This window comes from Mustela putorius, unplaced genomic scaffold (assembly GCF_011764305.1).
Source record: "Mustela putorius furo isolate JIRA1106 unplaced genomic scaffold, ASM1176430v1.1 tig00000580_pilon_pilon_pilon, whole genome shotgun sequence".
NCBI classification, from domain to species: Eukaryota; Metazoa; Chordata; class Mammalia; order Carnivora; family Mustelidae; genus Mustela; species Mustela putorius.
In genome coordinates this window covers 2,071,063-2,090,246 of record NW_025421423.1, presented here as the reverse complement: position 1 = coordinate 2,090,246, position 19,184 = coordinate 2,071,063, and the positions used below count along the sequence as shown (strand labels likewise).

The following is a 19,184-nucleotide window of genomic DNA, read 5'->3' as shown; positions in this document are numbered from 1 at the left end:
GCCTCTCCCTGAGCCCCTTACCTGGGGCTGATGGGGACCTCGATCCCAATGATGCCAGGCTGGTTTCTAACCTGTTATCCGGGGTTGCCAGAGCACAGGGGTGAAACCAGGCAGAAGAGCAAGACAGATTTCGGAAGGTGCTCTTCCTCAGGATCCCATTTTTTAAGCTCTCAAGAGAGTCCCGTGAAGACTTCAAGGGGGGTCACTTTAGCAAAACCCACATCCTACACCAGTTAACATTTTTAGGTCTGACGCAGTGCCTGAGAGAGGAAGAAGTAAGAATACCTCCACGGGCTCAATTACAAATGGAGTAGAAAGAATAACTTCAAAAGTTCAGGAGAGAAAAAAGAAGTCTATTTCCTTCCCCCAAAACGTCTATAAATACACTCACACGAAGGGACCCAAGACCACTCTTCCTTATGAAAACACTACCTCTCTGGTATTTGCAAGATAAATGATGCGCCCATCTTGCTCTCAATGCCCTGACACTCCCAACAATATCCTCCAGTAGCTTCTCTCTTCTTCTTAAATAAAACTCATTTACTCCTGCGAATTAGGGAAATCACACATGTGCCTGGTAGAAAATCATGAAATTACGGCTGACTCTTGAACAGCATGGGCCCACTGAACAAGTGAAGTTTTTTTTCCAATAAATAAAAGCACTGTATTTTCCTACCATCTTCTTTTTTCTATCTTACTTTAAGAACACAGGATGTAATCCGTGTAACATTCAAAGTATGTGTTAACTGTTTACCAAAGTTGGGGGTGGGGGTGTCAAAACGACATAAAGATTGACTCTGCGAAGGGATGGCGCCCCTCACCCTGGGTTGTTCGACAGTCAAACGTTCACAGGAGGAAGCAAGATGGAGACCAGCTTCCCGGTCTTTGGGCTGTTTGTGCTGAGCAGCCCAAGAGTGGAAATGGGGTGTTGAAAGTAGGGGAGGTTGCCCTCAGCACTGTGGGGCCCAGTCACCAGCCTCAGGAGGCCCAGCGGCAGTGTGGGGGAACAGTGGGTGTCCACGCCTGCCTGAGGGAGCAGCTGCAGCTGTGCGCCCTCAAACCTCACAGCTCCAGAGGCCGCCGCCTGACTCCCACACGTGCAGCCTTTCATAATCCTATAGCTTTCTGTCCACACATTAAACCCCCTTTGAAGGAGAGCTAGAATAATGTGTTTTCCATCCTTCACTCTGATTCGTTTCTCTCAGGAAGGAGCTTTCAGAGCTGCCCCCTGCCTCTGTGTGGCCTGAGCCAGGCAGAGCGACCGAAGGGGCTGATCACATCCTCTGATTTGGCTCCACTTCTGATGGCAGCCTCAAGTTCACGGGGCCCCTTTGGCACCCCCATGGCGGGGCGGCCCATGCTTAGCTACTAATGCCTAAGGCCTCTTCCCAGCCCAGCTGGGCTGTAACCTCCTCACTATGCACTCCAGGGGCCCTTCACATTTCTCTTTATTAACATTATCCATTAGATGTGCCCCAGGGTGCAGCTGGTAAGATCTGCCAACTCTGACCTCCCCAGGCCCCACCCTCCCACTGAACTGGCTGCCATTCACAATCACAGCCGCACCAAAGAGAGGTCAAGTCCAACAGGGCCATCACTGTACACAGCACAACTTGAGATGCTGCCTTCTGGCTTCATACCCATGCCAAGGCAAGGCTTCTTTTTCTTTTCATTTTAAAAATAAAAATGGAAATGAAAAGAAGTAGTGGCTGTGTGTGGCCAAAATGCTCCATGCAGAAAGCAAACGTCTAGGTGATTCTCCTCCGCTTGGACTGGCGTTCCGAGGTCTGGGCTGGAGGCAGTGGGATGGACAGGGTGCCCATTTTGTGATCCTCCTCCCTGCCAGCTGCTAGAGACACCCTTCTTTTAGAGATCTTCAGTCTCATGGCTTTCGCGATCTCCATCATCCTAAGGAACAAACACAGAACAAATGGGGGAGAACGTCCTCAGGTCTGCTCAGGGAGGCTTGACAGGAGGGAGCAGCACATCATGCTCCTGGCCACGAAGAATCCCCAACATGGCCCCCAGAGCAAAGCAGAGAAGGAAACAAGATCCAGAGTCATCAGAAAGACAATTTCAATTTGATGTCTCGTCATTAGAAAATATCCATATATGTGATGGAAAACCAGGCTATCCTGACACCATTAACAACTCTGTTTACTTCTGATAACCAGGACCGAGCATTTGCTAGAATTTTGGTAGAGCTTTTACAGGCTCCAAGTACCTTTTTTCTCTTTTATTTTCAAACTCACTGCCTGTGAGAATGCCTTCTATGGACAGCCCTCAGGAGAATCCCGCCAGGGACTGCTACAAGAGTCCAGACAGAGGTGTTCTCAGAGGCTCTCCTGGAACACTGGCAGCCTTGGATGCCAGATGCCCCGAAACCACCGACAGAGGCCAACATATTCGCAGTTCATGATCCTGGAAGTTTGGCCTCCTACTTAGTCTGAATTCCTCCTGGCAGGGCTGGAAAGGGCCCAAAACCACAACTCTGCCAACTCTTCCAGGACCCTCCCAGTCTGTCCCTGCTGCTCAGCAGGGCTGCCGGGTCACAGAAGCTGTGTGACGTCCCTGGCAAATGGCAGCCCCACTGTGCTTCCCACACCGCGCCTGGCAGCCCCTTGCATCTGGCTCAGAGAAAGTTCTTTTTGCTAAGCTGAGATTGGGTTCTCTTACAACGCCCAGCCCTGGGCTCCACCCCTTGGACCATATAGGCCTCCTCTCCCCAGTGACAGTAATTCCGAGATTGCTTGTGTATACAGGGACAGAATGCTATGGGAAGCCTCAGGCCTGAAGGCCAACTATTCCCCTTCTTGGCTGTGTGAGCCTGGGAAAGTCACTGACTTCTCTAACTGAGGGTTCTCCTGTTGTTTTGTAGGGAAATCACTGAGATCATCACAGACTTAACACTACACCTCACAAGACAAGGCTTACTCCAAAATGTCTGGTTGCTCATCTGTTTACTCACTCGGGCACTGACAACTGTCCCCTGGTCCCAAATCCTGCCCATACAACACATCCCCAGTTCCCTCGATGGCACATCCTGCTTTCCGGTAGTACTAGAAATACATCAAGCCCCCGCAGGGATTGTAATTCCGTGCCACTCACCTTCTCTCACTGAGCTTCAAGTCTCTCTGTAACACTGTCAGGTCAATCTGGAAGTTGCTTATGTGCAAGGCAAGTATGATGACATATGCAGTGATCTTTGCCTTCATAGAATCTGAAATCAAGTTCCGCAGGCTGCAAAGGCAGTGGCAGTAAAAGGAGAGACATTGCTTAAGATGACTATTCTGAGAGCAAAATAAAAACACCCAAGCCTGTTCTCATACACACGCGATGTCTTCCCATCTTGGGGAGAAGAAAAGAAAGTTGAGCACCATTCGAGGTCCTGTCATGGTGCCCACGCCGTCACACACAGTGGAGCAGTGAGGCAACCCAGCATCCCCTCCAGGTGGGACAAAGAAAGCCACATGTATACTTTCCCCAGGCAGAGTTAGAGTCTCGCAGTGGTAAGGACGGACCCTCAGAGCCTGACCCCACTGCTCAGCTAGGTTGCTGGGAAAACAGTCATCCCAAACCCAGTTGCTGATGTTTCCAAGCACACTCAGAGCAGGAAACACATTCTGAGCCAAGGGCAGGAAAGAGCACCAGATATGCTGCTCTGAGTCCTTTCCCCAAACTCATCACACTGGCCTATGCTTTTCTGCTCCACTGCCTTCCCATGGAACACTGGTTCTGTGGGGTATGAGGAAGGATTCCTCGAAAGAAGTCTCCATGGCAGGCTTCCTAGAGCTGCTCACGGGAACTTCTCCAAGGGGGCACAAAGCATGTAATATGTAGGGTTTCCTCAACTACCTTGACCCCCGGCCCGGGCAAATGGCCATGAGTGCTCCCCTCAGCAGTGTCTGTGGCAAGGAAGCCAATGCATGCTCTAGTGCCCCTGCCCAACCCTTTCAGCCTGCTTTCTCCTCTACAGGCAGAAGCCCCGGAAGTCAAGCCCCAGAAATCAAGCACTGACCTGCCATTGTTGTAGGTCAAGCAAGTGAAGTGCTTCAGCAGTTTGCTGTTGATGATGTGGGGGACTCCAGGTCCCAGGGCACCTGCAACACAAAGGTGAGTTTGTGCATTTCCAAACCCTCGTACCACACCTCCTCCGTGAGCTGGGACAAGAGGACAACAGCTGCGCCACCACAAGGAACAGAACCATGTGGGAAGAGAAGCAGGGGCCCGTGAACCAGGACAGCCACCTGCCAATGCAAATGTGCTCAGGATACTTCAGCCTGCAGGCCGCCTGCGCGTGACAGACATCTGTGACGGGGCAGCGGTGAGAAGGAGGAACAGACTCTGATGAGGCCTGAAGTCACAGAATTCATAAGATGCAACACAGACTGTGGCAAAAGCCCAGGGAGAGGGAAAGGGCGACTGGAACATGCAAATGAGCAACAGCCAAGTACCGACAACATACAGACTCTTGGGAGCTCCAGCACTGTAATGAGACAGCACCAGCTTGGGCCTGAAACCACAGGTGGTTTTCCAACTCGGGGGAGATAGGATTGTGGGGCACCCCCCCACGCCTGCTGTGGCCCTCACTGTAGGTGACACAGATCACCAGGGGGAAATGGACTCTCTTCTTTCTCAGTCGGAAATTAGCTGACACAACACAGCCCTTGCCACTGGCCTTCATGTGAACAAAGCCGATTTTTCTCCCCACAGGATTGACATTTGTCCAACCGTCTCTTAAAATTTTCATCTGATTTGACTGGATACATACTTTTCCCAATGCAGAAGAAAGAGCAGTCAATGTGAGCTCTGAACACTCGTACAACCCAGCCTGCCCCCACTTTCAGATGAGGAAAGAGCCAGGGCAATCGTCTCGGCATGCTGGTGGCACCCACAGGAACCCGTTACACAGAACTAAAGATTGGCACAAGCATAGGCATTTTCTTCTCTCATCAGAGCCGGTCTAAGAGACAAATAACAGGCTGGAAATAACTAGAATAAAATGTCTACTTACTTTTCCGCTTAATCACTTTCTGTGCCCGAAATTTGATGAGCGTGTCCAGAAACCATATGCATCGGGCCTGGCGGTCTCGGCTCTCCTCATCTGATGGCAAAGACTTCAACGCTTCTATGACAAAGGAGCAGTGACTAAAAGGAGGACGGGGGGTGGGCAAGGGAGGAAAATTAAGACCAGCTGTCAGGAGCCACTCCCGCTCTCACAATGAAAACAGCGGGCATCTGCCACAGCTGATACACAACAGGAAGGGCCATTCTGCTAATGCTCCTTGTAACACGGCAAGCACAGGGCTAGGGCACTAAAGGGCTAGACAATAAATATTCCAGCCTCTGTGGGCCCTATGGTCTCTACTGCATCTACTCAGAGCTGCCCCTGTAGTGCAAGAGCAGCCATTAATCATACACAAATGAATGGCCACGGCTGTGTTCCAATAGAACTTTATTCGTAGGCAGCAGAACAGACTTGGCACAGTCCGCCAACACAGTTGACTGCCAGACAGTCCACCCCATCCTGATGTTGTGCTTGGGGGCCCAGGCTCTTGAGTTAGACTGCCTGGGTTTGAACCCCCTCTCTGCCATTTAGTGGCTTAGACAAGTCTCTATATTCTATACATCTCTGTACACCATCTCCGCCTAAAAATTTAGGATAAAGATAGTAGCCTCCTCCTAGGATTTTTTGGTGCATTGAATGAGACAATGCAAGGAGAGTGTTTAGAATAGTACTTGGCACACGTAAGAGCTCCTTCAGTGTTAGCCGTTATTTTTATGTACTGTTCCACCACCGGGAGGATCCTGGACTCAGAGGTGAGAAGGCTCTTCAAGGTCATCTTACAGCAGCCTCATTTCACAGATAAGAAAACTGAGGCTCTGAGAGGAAAGATCACACAGTACCTCCGGCAGAGCTCAGGGACTCTGTTCTCCAGACTCTCACCCGAGAGCTCATTCCTGTACCTGCTGTGCAGCCACAGTTACACGAAGACAACCAAGAACCAGGAATAAGCTTTTCTACACATGTATCTTTGGAACAAAAACCAAAAAAAGCACTCTTGAAAACTTGGGAACCAACTCAGGGTTGACAATTTTTCATTTTCTCAAGATGAAATTATTAAAAGAAAAAAACGCAAAAAGTAAGAAAATTCCACTGTCATTATAAAAGAAAAGCTGCTTGAAGGACTAAAGGAGACAGGGGAGATAATCTGAGTATTTTAAAATACACACTACTTAAATTAGTTAACTTTTTTAAAAGATTTATTTATTTCTTTTAGAGGGCGAGCACGCACACAAACGGGGGAAGGGCAGAGGGAGAGAGAGGGAAAGCAGCAGACTCCCTGGTAAGTGCAGGGTTGGAAGCGGGGGCTTGATCTCACGACCCTGAGATCGTGACCTGAGCTGAAATCAAGAGTCAGACCCTTAGCCAACTGAGCCATCAGGGTGCCCCCATAAATTTGACTTTATGTATAAAGTGTGTAAAGTGACTTGTGTATAAAGTGACTTTATGGGGCGCCTGGGTAGCTCAGTGGGTTAAAGCCTCTGCCTTTGGCTCAGGTCATGATCTCAGGGTCCTGGGATTGAGCCCTGAATTGTGCTCTCTGCTCAGCGGGGAGCCTGCTTCCTCCTCTCTCTGCCTGCTTCTCTGCCTACTTGTGATCTCTGTCAAATAAATAAATAAAATCTTTAAAAAAAAAAAAAGTTTAAAAATTAAAAATAAAAAAAAAGTGACTTTATGTATGAAGTGTCCACTGGCACCTAGTCACAGGTTGGCACCTGGGCCCTGCCCCCACTGTCAACATAACACTGGGGACACCAGGCCAGCTCCGGCTCCAAGCCCCACACCACAAGGCCTCACCACCCTCTGCTCAGCCAAAGGCGCCATGCACTCAGAAGCTACCTCTCTCCCCACTGAATGCCACCCACAGCTTTGGGACAGAGGCCTGAAACATTTTCAAGAAAACACTGGCTCATTCATGTTCAAATGTTGAAAAGACATACACCCCTACCAACGGACATCCCTAAAGGTCCGCTTCATGTCTGACTACTGTCGTGTTCTGACATCACTGCCTCAGACACTCCATCTACCCCAGGGTACCTGTTCTCTTCAATCATCTTCAGTATTTCCTCTGAGGAGACATTCCTGAAAGCTTCGGAGGGGCTCTGAAGAGCTTCATACTCCGCAGTGGACAGAACTAGTGACAGGTCAAGATCATAAACTGACCAAAAAGGAAACATCTAACGAGCTTGCTCACCTCAGAGTGGCCCCATGTTAGAGATGGGAAAGTTGAGGCCCAGACTGGGGAAGACCACACAGTATGAGGGGGCTGAGCGCAGGGAATCGGTTCTCCAGACTCCTAGCCCAGAGTCCATTCCCTGCTGGGGCTTTTCTGCCTCCTCAGCTGATTACAAAGCCACTGCAGTTATTTTCCCCGACTAGACCGACCAGTAGGAAAATTCTATGCTCTACCTTTTACAGATCCGTTTGCCCTAGACTTAGGGCTGATGTGAAAGTCTTATTTTGACCACCCACAGAGAGGGCCCCCCTCATCCGCCAAGGCTGAGCTTGAGGGTATCTGGCACTTTGCTGAGGAATGGGCTGGACTCCCAGGGGCTGAGGGCCGGTCCCAGAGCTGGTGAGGAAGCCTAGCTGACTTCCCAGCAATGGCGCCAGGGCGAGTACTTCTGTGAGCGTGATGGGACCAGCAACGTCCTCAGAGAGCCTGTCTGCCCACTCATGTGTGCGCCTCTCAACTTGGGAAATAAAGCAGCATTTCTACTGCAACAAGGATACGGTCTTCAAACTTATACACGTCTTCAGGCTTGGCGGCATCAGCGTGGCAGGGAGGAAGGTAGAGGGAATCATCCTGCAGGTCGTCATGGATGGCGTCATTGACCAGAGCTTTTCAATAAAGGAAGAGATGGTGCTGTATCATGCTGTTTGGGTTCAGGCTCCCCAGTACTCTATAACTCATGTACTCAAGATTAATTGGCCCAGAAACTCCCAATCGGGATGCTTCTGCCAATGCGGCTTGACCAGGCTGACATCCACTCATAACACAAACCTAACCAGGCCCTGGAGAAGGCACACGCAGCACGGCTCCCCTCAAGCAGCCCACACAATAGCTGGCAGGGACAGGTGAGCTAATAAATATTTACAATATAAGAGAAGCTAAAAGTGAGGAAGAGAGCCATCCATGGCTTAACGTCTAGAAAACCCCACAAACTGTGAGTAAAAACGAAAAATCAAAATATAAAACCGTGAACGACCCTATAAGAAAAACCACATAAGGACTAAGTAAGCCAGGATGCCTGGGTGGCTCAGTCAGTTAAGTATCTGACTTCAGCCTGGGTCATGATCCCAGGGTCCTAGGATTGGGCCTCATATCGGGCTCCCTGCTCAGCAGGAAGCCTGCTTCTCTCTGCCTGCTGCTTCCCCTGCTTGTGCTGTCCCTCTCTCTCTAATAAATAAATGAAATTGTTAAAAAAAAAAAAAAAGAATTATTTGGGCATCTGTGTGGCTCAGTCATTGAGTGCCTGCCTTCAGCTCTGGTCATGATCCCAGGGGCCTGGGATCGAGCCCCATACTGGGCTCCCTGCTCAGCAGAAAGCCTGCTTCACCCTCTCCCACTCCCCTTGCTTATGTTCCCTCTCTCACTGTTGTCTCTCTCTGTCAAATAAATTTTAAAAATTTAAGAAAGAAAAAAATTGTATTAAAAAAAGAATTAAGCAAGTCCATATAAACATGGAAAGAGAGGAATACAGGAACATTCTAATAGTTCATCTGGTAAAATGATGAGAAATGAGTGAATTCTTTTGTTTTTTAAGATGTGCTTTTTTTAAAAGATATTATTCATTTATTTGACAGAGAGAGATCATAAGTAGGCAGAGAGGCAGGCAGAGAGAGGGAGAAGCAGGCTCCCTGCTGAGCAGAGAGCCCAATGTGGGGCTTGATCCCAGGACCCTGAGATCATGACCTGAGCTGAAAGCGGAGGCTTAACCCACTGAGCCACTCAGGCACCCCATGGGTTTTTTTTTTTTTTTAAAGATTCTATCTATTTATTTGACATAGACAACAGCGAGAGAGGGAACAGAAGCAGGGAGAGTGGGAGAGGGCGAAGCAGGCTTCCCATGGAGCAGGGAGACGGATGCTGGGCTCAATCCCAGGACTCTGGGATCATGACCCAAGGTGATGGCAGATGCCCAATGACTGAGCCACCCAGGTGCCCCTGTTTTTATTTTATTTTATTTATTTGGGAGACAGAGCACAGGTAGGGGAAAGGGCAGAGGGAGAGGGAGAAGCAGACTCCCCACTGAGCAGGGACCCATGTGGGGCTCGATACAAGGATCATGGGGTCATGACCTGGGCTTAAATCATGATGCTCAACCAACTGAGCCACCCAGGTGCTCCTTTTTCTTTTCTTTTTAAATGTCCTTTGACAGCTGAGAGTCAACTGAACAAAAAAATTCAAAAGTTTATTTATGCTTTCAAATAAGTAGAGACACATACTTCTATGTTCCAGATAAGAAAATATAATATTGTAAAGAAGATGTTGATTCTCTCCATATTATTCTCAATGGAATTTTGAGGCAATTTGACAAAGTAATTCTTAAGATCACCTGGGAAAAAAAGGCATGCTACTCTAACCAATGTTTGTCAAAAATAAGGAGGGATGGAGGAATTTGTCCCATCAGAAAACAAGCTGGAAGATGAGGCTACTGAAATCCAGAGCCTGGTGCTGCCCTAGGAGCAGAAAGGACAACTGAACAGAACAGACAGAATGTGCTCAAGTGAGAAGGAAGACTTTTTAAATCATCTACCAAAAAAGGAGCTGGGGATAGCTGGCTAATCCTTTGGAAGATATAAAATTAGGTCTGTACCATATGCCAAAAAGACTTCATTAAGATTTAAATGTTAAAAGTAAAATTGTGAAAATACTGAAAGAAAACATAGGGAAATATTTATATAATCTCAGGGTTTAAAAAGATTGTCAAAAACTACTAAAATTCCATTTTATTTTATTATTTATTTTTAGGTAGGCTCCTCGCCCAGCATAAGAGCCTAGCACAGGGCTTGAACTCACAACCCTGAGATGAAGACCTGAGCTGAGATCAAGAGTCATCCACTTAACGAAATGAATCATCCAGGCACCCCTAAAATCCCGTTTTACTTTACTTATTTTTTTAAAGGTTTTATTTATTTATTTGACAGAGAGAGATCACAAGTAGGCAGAGAGGCAGGCAGAGAGAGAGAGAGGGGGAAGTAGGCTCCCTGCTGAGCAGAGAGCCCGATTCAGAGCTCGATCCCAGGACTAGAGATCATGACCTGAGCCAAAAGCAGAGGCCTAACCACTGAGCCACCCAGGCGCCCCTAAAATCCCATTTTAATAGAAAAACTGCTCTTATGTAAACTTTCTTTTATGTTCTTACAATGCATCTGAGCAATAAACACATTTTTAAATAATGTAATTAAATGCTCAAGCTGCTCATTAGTTTAGGAATAGAAAAAGATCCGCTGATCCCATAGTGAAGCACTGTCTCAGTTCATCATCCTCACACCAGTTTTCTTGCCCCAAACCTCCCTGTGACCACCCCGAGACCGAGGTCTTCTCCCTCTGCACCCTGCCAACTGGAACCCTGGTGCCCAAGACACAGCGCACACACACCCGTCCCTGCACTGGTCTCCTCTACCTGACTGTGACCTCCCTACAGGCAGACGTGTCTTACTATATCCAGAGTCTGTTCCCCAAGGAGGCACGCAGGGAAAGGCAGGAAGGAATCCAGCCCTGATGCCCATTATTTCCATCTGTGGGGCAGGTAAAAGATCTCAAGAGAAGAGGAAGCAGGCTCTGTGAGCAGACTCTTATCCCGAGTCCCAGCCGCTTACCGGTCACACCCTTTGCATCAATAATATTCTCCGCAGCTTTAGCGACTGCACAGTTGAGAGATTCACTGCCAACTTTGTTCATTCTTCTGGAGTTCAAAGCCCGCTTCTGTTTGGTGGTTCCAAAGGCTTCGATACAAGAATCCATCTGTGCAGCGACAAATCTGGTTTGTCTGGGGACAGGCTGGGCACTACTGCTCCTAGCTGTGTGACTGTGGGGAAACTCTCCACCTTTCTGAGCCAGGACTCCCTCACCTGTGAACTGGGGGGACTCATACCTTTCTATCGCAAAGGCTTGTATTAACAGATCCAAGTACTCGCTTTGTAAACTGTCATGGGCTATTTATAAATCAATGGTGTCCATTTGCACGGAGAAAGCCTGGACTAGACTGAGGATTGGTAAATTCCACGCACAGCCTACCATCTTCCAGCCCTACACTCACAGCAGATGTTGCTTATCACTCACTCTCTCCCACTGAGCCTGAGGACAGTCTCACGTCCTTCTCAATACAGTGCTCCAGGCAGTGCTGAAGCCTCAGCTGACTTGCCATCTGGGGTGAGATCACCCACGCTGTAAATCCTGAAGTTTACTTTATTTTAATGTGAGAGCTTCCAGGCTACAACCAGTATTTTCTGCAACTTGCATTAAATCCAAAATCAAGTGTTACACTACACCTATGTCAGCCCAGTGACCCAGTTCTGAACACCGGCATGGAGCTGTGTCTTGCTGCCCCAGACGGAATGACAGTGCTCCGTGAGGCTGAGAGGTCTCTGCAGGTAGACTGTCTGGGGAACCACAGACCCAATGAGCTGGGAGCAGCCCTCTGCTCAGCCAGCTCATTTTGCACAGCGAAACACGGTCCTAGAAGGAACGTGCTTCAGCTCCCATGTCTCAGTTCTGTCACACTTACCTTTTCTCTAAAACTTTTGGTCTGACTCTCTTGTGTCAATTCACTCTCAATTGATTCATCTGTCAAAACACAAAACAAGCAAAAACAGAGAGGGGGATAAAAAGCAAGCTGTAAGAACCACGGATTATAACAGTGATTAATATTTACTTCAGGGTGAAACTAAGAAAATCAGATTTCTTTACTGCAGGATTTCCCAGAGTTTAACATGATGGATTCTGTGAACATTTAGTCTGTGCCTTTAGTATACAGTTAGAGGATATGGAGAATAAATTAAGGAGTCAAATGAAAGGTCATCTAATCCAACCTCTTCGTTTTACAAATAAGGAAAAAGCCTCCCAATGAAATGATGTGTCCCAGGTCAGTTCACCAGGCAGTGGCCTAGACAGGATTAGAAATCAAGTCCTTAGCTCTTTCCAGTAAATAGTTTTGCCTTCCTTACAAAAGACCTAAAGGCAGATATAAATGTGAGGTATGTGTTACTTACATGAAGCTCTCTCTGATCTCCCATAAACTACTCACACAGGGGCAGGACACAGTAGTGGATAGGAGCATAAGCTCTAGAGTGACCTTATCTGAATTGCACTGCCAGTTCATATATATGAGATATACATATATATATAATATAATATAATTATAACTTAACATAATGTAATTATAATATACATTATATTAATAATGTATAATTACAGTTGTATAATTATATTATTACTAATATATAATTGTACTATTTGTACTAAGATATTATAATTATAACATAAGTTATATTATATTGTATTATAACATACATATATATATCAGCAGTATGTCCCCTTCAAACTGTGCCAGTTTCGTCATCAATAAAACCACCAGAGGGTTATTACATGAAGTAAATGATGACATGCACTGAAAGTGCTTAGAACAGTGCCTAGCACATAGTAAGGATCAATAATGTTGCATTTGTGTATGTATGTGTATATATTTATGCTCGCTAAAATAAACCATTACTTACAATTTTTTTACATGTAAAAACAAAAATCTGTTTGATCAACAGGTTAATGAATAATTTCCTCTGCCTCCTTAGAAGTCAGAAAAGGATTTGGAGAATTAATTTAAATGTAGTTGTATTAAAAAAGCAAGGAATTCTTAACCTATAGATTCTGGACCCCTAGGAAAGTCACAGATGGGTTTCAGGACTCAAGAGCCCTTTACAATCATATGCAAAATCTCATATATATGTTCTTAAATATTATATAAGTTTCCGGGAAGTAGGTCCATGTCTTTGAGATTCTTAAAAGGACTGGCACCATTGCGCTGAGGGAATAAAGCTGAATTACTACCTCAGAAGGTATTAGGTAGATCTACCATGACAATAAACAATCCTTCCTCATCCACACCCCCCACCCCACTGTGGTTCTCAGTATTTAAGGTTTAGGGAACAGGAGTTCCTTGGGTCTGACCCTCTGACCTATCATTCTGGAAGATTCCACTCTACCTGAGCATTCTCAGATGCCAAAGCAGAGAAGCAGTACAAGCTCTCCCACTGAATTAGGGGAAAAATGGATTCTCTCCTAAACAGAAAGTATAGAGACTTCTCATCAACATGAAAATTACTATCCAACTTGTAAGTAACTTCCATCACCTGATAGAGACCCTAAGACCTCTACTCCAACTAGAACAGCAAAGGGTTAAGAAAGGCCTTTGAATGAAAAAAATATCAGACATGCCCTCCAATATTCTGCTCTGATCACTGTTCAAGTAGTTTTTTTAAAAAATTAACATATAATGAATTATTAGCCCCAGGGGTACAGGTCTGTGAATCGTCAGGCTTACCTGTTCAAGCAGCTTTAACTAAAACATTTTTTGTGGGGGGCGCCTGGGTGGCTCAGTGGGTTAAAGCCTCTGCCTTCGGCTCAGGTCATGATCCCAGGATCCTGGGATCGAGCCCCGCATCAGGATCTCTGCTTGGCAGGAAGCCTGCTTCCTCCTCTCTCTCTCTGCCTGCCTCTCTGACTACTTGTGATCTCTGTCTGCCAAATAAATAAATAAAATCTAAAAAAACAAAACAAAACACCTTTTTTTTTTTGATTCACTGAAATATGTATTGAGCAGCTAGGGAGATACAAAAGTGACTAAAACATCATTGAAAAGGTAAGCAGATGCACACAACAGAGAAAGCCACGTGTAAAGGGTCACTGCATCACAGCAGTCAAGAGAAAAGTGCTTTAGGAGATCAAGAATGAGATTGCTTCCAGAAGACTATTTTCTGATCTCAAATCTGTAAATGCTGTACAGACAGGACCTGTGACTGTTTTGCGATGTCTCCAACCCCTAACTTGTGCCTGGAGCATAGTAAGCCACCAGTAAATATTTGCAGGAAGGCACCCTTTAAAAAATAACTACAAAATATGTTTTACAAATCAAAAACTAACTCATCTAACAAACCTAAAACATGCAGTGTTTTTGTGAGCCTTCATGACTGGGCCCTACCTGAAAACAGTGGCTGCATGTTGAACAACTCAGCATCATACACCTCCATCTGGCCAGAAGTCTTGTTCAGAATTCCCACAAAGTGCCTGAATAAAGTAGAAATAATATCAGTGACAATCGGTTATTCAAACATACTGCTTATACAACTTCCTTTTTCCTATTTAAAAGTTCTCACTGGTCCTTCTGCCCCAATCAATACACTTGAGGAACACACCACTTGCTGCTGAGGAACAGTAATCCCCTACAGCAGCAATTCGTAGCATGAGAGGGAAAGAAGAGAATGAATGAGGGAGCTCACGAGGTGGTTCTGGAAGGAAAAAGAGGGGAAAAAAAAAAAGCTCCGAGGTGATTCTGGTAGTCAATTATACTTGGGCTCACTGCCGTAGTGGGAAACCCTTTGGGGTTTTTAAATATAAGAATCTAGAATTACACTAACATTTATTGCACACATAAATTTTATGGAGGCAAAGACAAGTAAAACTTTGGGAATTATGGGGAGACAAGTCTGAACTAGAGAATCTTTGGAAAGGCATGATGTGGTGTTAAAACAGTTTTAAGTATATACAAATTAATCTGACTTCTATCAGGGTGGTTCCATGGGGGCTTTGAAAGGGTCTGTTTTGTGGTTCACTGCTGGGTACTATGAGAGGGACACTGTCTGCGTTACACCAGTGCCTGACAGTCACAGGCTGCTGGGGTGGACAATCATCACTGCACCGATGGGGAGCCTGGGGCTTAGGGAAGGCAGAGTTGCCCAAAGCAGGTGATCAGTGGCAGAGCTGTATGGAAACCCTGGAGCCTTTGACACTACCAGGTCCTTTTCCTGTTAGTTCCAGCAGAAACTTCTGGCAAGCTTTGGTCTATTAATTAGGCCGCCTTTTGGGAACCAAACAGTTATAAAGAATATTGCAAAGTGATGAAGGTGATCAAAAGGTACTTTCAGTTCAAAATAAATAAGGGGATGTAATTAACAATACTGTATTTAACAATATTATATTGTTATATATATTATATATATATAATATATATATATATTATATATATATAATATATATATAATATATATATTATATATAATATAATATTATATTATATATAAATGAATAATATCATATATGTGAAAGTTAACAATATTACATATGTGAAAGTTGCTAAGAGAATAAATCTTAAAAGTTCTCATCATAAGAAAAAATAGACTCTGTGTGGTAATGGATAACTGCTTATTGTGATGACCATTTTGCAACATATATGAATAACTAATGGTTATGCTGTACACCTGAAACTAATGTCATGTTATATTATGTCTCAATTAAAATGTTTATTATTCAGAATTTTTTTAAGTAATCTCTGCTCCCGGGGCACCTGGGTGGCTCAGTGGGTTAAAGCCTCTGCCTTTAACCCACCTGATCCCAGGGTACTGAGATCGAGCCCCGTGTCAGGCTCTCTGCTCAGTGGGGAGCCTGTATCCTCTTCTCTCTCTCTCTGCCTGTCTCTCTGCCTACTTGTGATCTCTGTCTATCAAATAAATAAATAAAATCTTTTAAAAAAATAATAATAATCTCTGCTCCCAATGTGGGACTCAAACTCACAGCCCTGAGATCAAGAGTTGGATGCTCACACTGACTGAGCCAGGCAGGCACCCCTAAAAAATTATCTTTTTTTTAAAAAAGATTTTTCTTTATTTGACAGAGAGATCACAAGTAGGCAGAGAGGCAGGCAGAGAGAGAAGGGGAAGCAGGCTCCCTGCTTGAGCAGAAAGCTCGATGTGGGGCTCGTTCCCAGGACCCTGGGATCAAGACCCAAGCCAAAGGCAGAGGACCAACCCACTGACCCACTCAGGTGCCCCCTAAAAAATCATCTTAAAGAAAACTACAAATAAATGAGATTTTAGGAAATCCTACAAATGTAACTCATTTTTTTCTTTTCAGGCATGTCCGCATGCTGGTGTGAAGGCCCCTGATTCTGGGAACACAGGACATGGTAAACCTCTCCAGATTTCCCCCACTGCCCCTAAAATAAAGACCAAAACCAGCAGTGCCAGGCTCACCATCACTCTCCTCCCCTTCTCCCATCCCTTCTCCTACCTGCACAGAGTGTTGCACTTGAGAGCTCCAGTCCCAAAATTGTTTCCTACGTAGGACAGTCTGTCTGTTTCAGCAGCCTAAAATGAAAAGGGAAAAAGCACCACTAGAACCAATGTTGAAACGTATTACGCATCTTGTCCCCTCTTCCCACATTGGCAAAAGCTTTAGAATCCAAACCGAAGTGGATTAGAACTAGAGAGCCTGGGTGGCTCAGTGGGTTAAAGCCTCTAATTCGGCTCGGGTCATGATCCCAGGGTCCTGGGATTGAGCCCCGCATCGGGCTCTCTGCTCAGCTGGGAGCCTGCTTCCTCCTCTCTATCTCTGTCTGCCTCTCTGCCTACTTGTGATCTCTGTCAAATAAATAAATAAAATCTTTAAAAAAACAAAACAAACAAAAAACCTAGAGAGCCTCTGGGAGATGATCCAGCCCCGCTCTCCAAGTGAATCTGGGGCATCTTTGGGAGAAAGGCAAGAGGACTTTTGAAAGGGAAGGCCCAGATAATGCTGGGTTCTAGCTGGTTTTAAAAGTTCTTGGGGGAGCTGTACCTCAGGCCTTAGGAGAGAGGTCCTCAGCTCCCAGCACTTAGAGGTTTGCAATAAAACAGTTCTGTTGGGATGCCTGGGTGGCTCAGTGGGTTAAAGCCTCTGCCTTCGGCTCAGGTCATGATCCCAGGGTCCTGGGATCGAGCCCAATATCAGGCTCTTTGCTTGGCAGGGAGCCTGCTTCCTCCTCTCTCGCTCTCTGCCTGCCTCTCTGACTACTTGTGATCTCTGTCTGTCAAATAAATAAATAAAATCTTTAAAACAAAACAAAACAAAAAAACGGTTCTGTCAACTACCTCCTGGACCCAAAGTCCAAGCCCTTCCTGAATTTCTTCGCCCATCTCTCCCATGACTGCTCCCATCCACGCTGGCTGCACTACGCCAACTGGCGATTCACCATCTCAATCACAGCCAAGCTTTCCTGCTTCCCTGTGTTTATCCTTGCTACTCTCTTCACTTGGACTGCGAAACCTCAGCTGTCAAACCGTCCTCCATCCTTCAGAGCTCAGCTCTGCCGCGTCCCTCCCCCAGGAAGGCCTACTGGAAAGCGGAGACTTCTTCAAACTCACCTTCCCTCCCTCAGCTCTTGGCTTGTCTGCTTGTATGAGTTGCTGAGCTTAAAACCAGTTCTCACCTCTCTAAAGCAGCCATTTTGAACCCAGCAAATCCCCTTGGGGGGCATCTGGGAACGTGTGACATTCTAGGTGTCACAAAGAAGAAGTGCTGAACATCCTGTGAGGCACCAGTCTGGCCCACAACAGAGAATTCTCTCGGTCAGAAGGACAATAGTGCTGAGGCTGAGAAACCCTGCTCTAGAGTAAGAGCTCCTCCCGAGTGTGGCCCGGTGCGATTCAGCGGTTCCCTTTGCACCTTACAGCACCGGGCCACAGTGGGGGCTCAAAAAAAGCTTGCTGAACGAACAAATCAAGGAAAGGGCACCACTTCACCAAAAGTATGTAACTGAATGGAGCCTATCCCATACCCTAACCTGCTGGGGACTCACAGGAGTTCTTTAAAGGCTCATCTGCTATCCCTCCACTCCCCTCCCTCCCTCCTGCATCCCATCCACACCCAGGGCCCTCTGGGCCAAGACCAGCCCAGGGGAGACAGCTGGTTACTGCAGCACTTACCAGGATGCGCTGACTCTTCTTCCTGGGGTTTGTGGAGTCACTGCTCTTGTACAAAGTAAAACGCATGTTGCCTGGATTCTGCAACTTCCCATTGGAGAACTGGACTGTAAGATGGCAGCCCAAGAATGAGATGAGAGTAGATGGACCCACGGTATATGGTGGGGAGGAGCTGGGCTGTTTATTGGGAGGGAGTGACTGAAGGAATGGGAATGGTAAGGAAGTCCATGTCCTGACCTAAATAGGGACTGAAGGAGGTCCTGGTTCAGCTGGGAAGACGTGATGGGGAAGTGAAGCCACTGCTGCCAAAGGGCTGCGACGGACGGAAGGAAATAACTAGGGGAATGGAGCTGAGGCCTGGCCCAGACCTAGAGAAACGGGGAAATCTCTGCCTGGTGGAGAATGAAGCTGGGCAGGTGCGAGTGAGTGACGGGGTGACTAGTACAGCCCTGGGGAGGAGGGTGTCTGGGAATGTCCTCATCCAGCTGGGAGGTGGTGACAGAAAGCTGGTGGGATGACAAAGGAGCCCTGGCCAAGTCCCAAGGAGTGGAGGAGACTGGAGGGGGTCTTGGCGCAGCTGGGAAAGGGGCAAGACAGAGGCAGGAGGCCTGTAGAGGCATCCAGACCCAAAGGGAGGGAGTTCCGGGGAACTCTGCTCCGGCTCCGCAGTCTTTACCCAGTACTGCTCTCTGGCTCTCGACGGGATCCCCACAGTACAGCCACCTCGCACTCGGCAACACCTCAGCCGCCATCTCGCCAGTTCCGACGCCGCGAGTTTAGACAGACCCGGCCCGGGGCCTGTCAACCCTCCACGCGCTGTGGCAGAACGGCGAGGCGGAAGAGGCGTGGCCTCATCAGCCCCGCCCTGCGCGTGCGGAGACGGCGTGGCCCCGCCCCACCCGACACCGCCCTTTTCCCTCTTCCCCAGAGCACGGAGGCGTGCCATCTCCGCCCACTCTTCGCCCCGCCCCTCCGCTGGGAGAGGCGGTGGGGGCCCGGGTTCTCTCCTCTGCTGGCTTCTCTGATACGCCGCAGCTCTCCTGCGCAGAAAGGGTTCTGTGACATCAGGGCAGTGACGACAGCAGAAAGGCCAAAGCAGGACCCTAGAACGTGGACTCGAAGCAGGGTATTTTTGAAGAACAAGAGCTCAGGTCCTTTCATCTCT

The 19,184-nt window shown here is 47.1% G+C and overlaps 1 protein-coding gene across 1 annotated transcript; it reads right to left on the bottom strand.

The window, feature by feature from the left end:
* Window positions 1-1,431: 1,431 nt before the first annotated feature.
* POLR1E (RNA polymerase I subunit E) lies at window positions 1,432-18,969 on the bottom strand. Its single transcript, XM_004747620.3, has 12 exons — window positions 18,696-18,969; window positions 18,023-18,126; window positions 16,350-16,426; window positions 14,266-14,351; window positions 11,800-11,858; window positions 10,892-11,036; window positions 7,799-7,906; window positions 7,103-7,199; window positions 5,015-5,148; window positions 4,019-4,100; window positions 3,109-3,240; window positions 1,432-1,908 (listed from the first exon to the last, which is right to left on the bottom strand). Exons 1-12 carry the CDS (start codon window positions 18,769-18,771, stop codon window positions 1,749-1,751), a joined length of 1,260 nt encoding a protein of 419 aa, XP_004747677.1. The 5' UTR covers window positions 18,772-18,969; the 3' UTR covers window positions 1,432-1,748.
* Window positions 18,970-19,184: the final 215 nt, after the last annotated feature.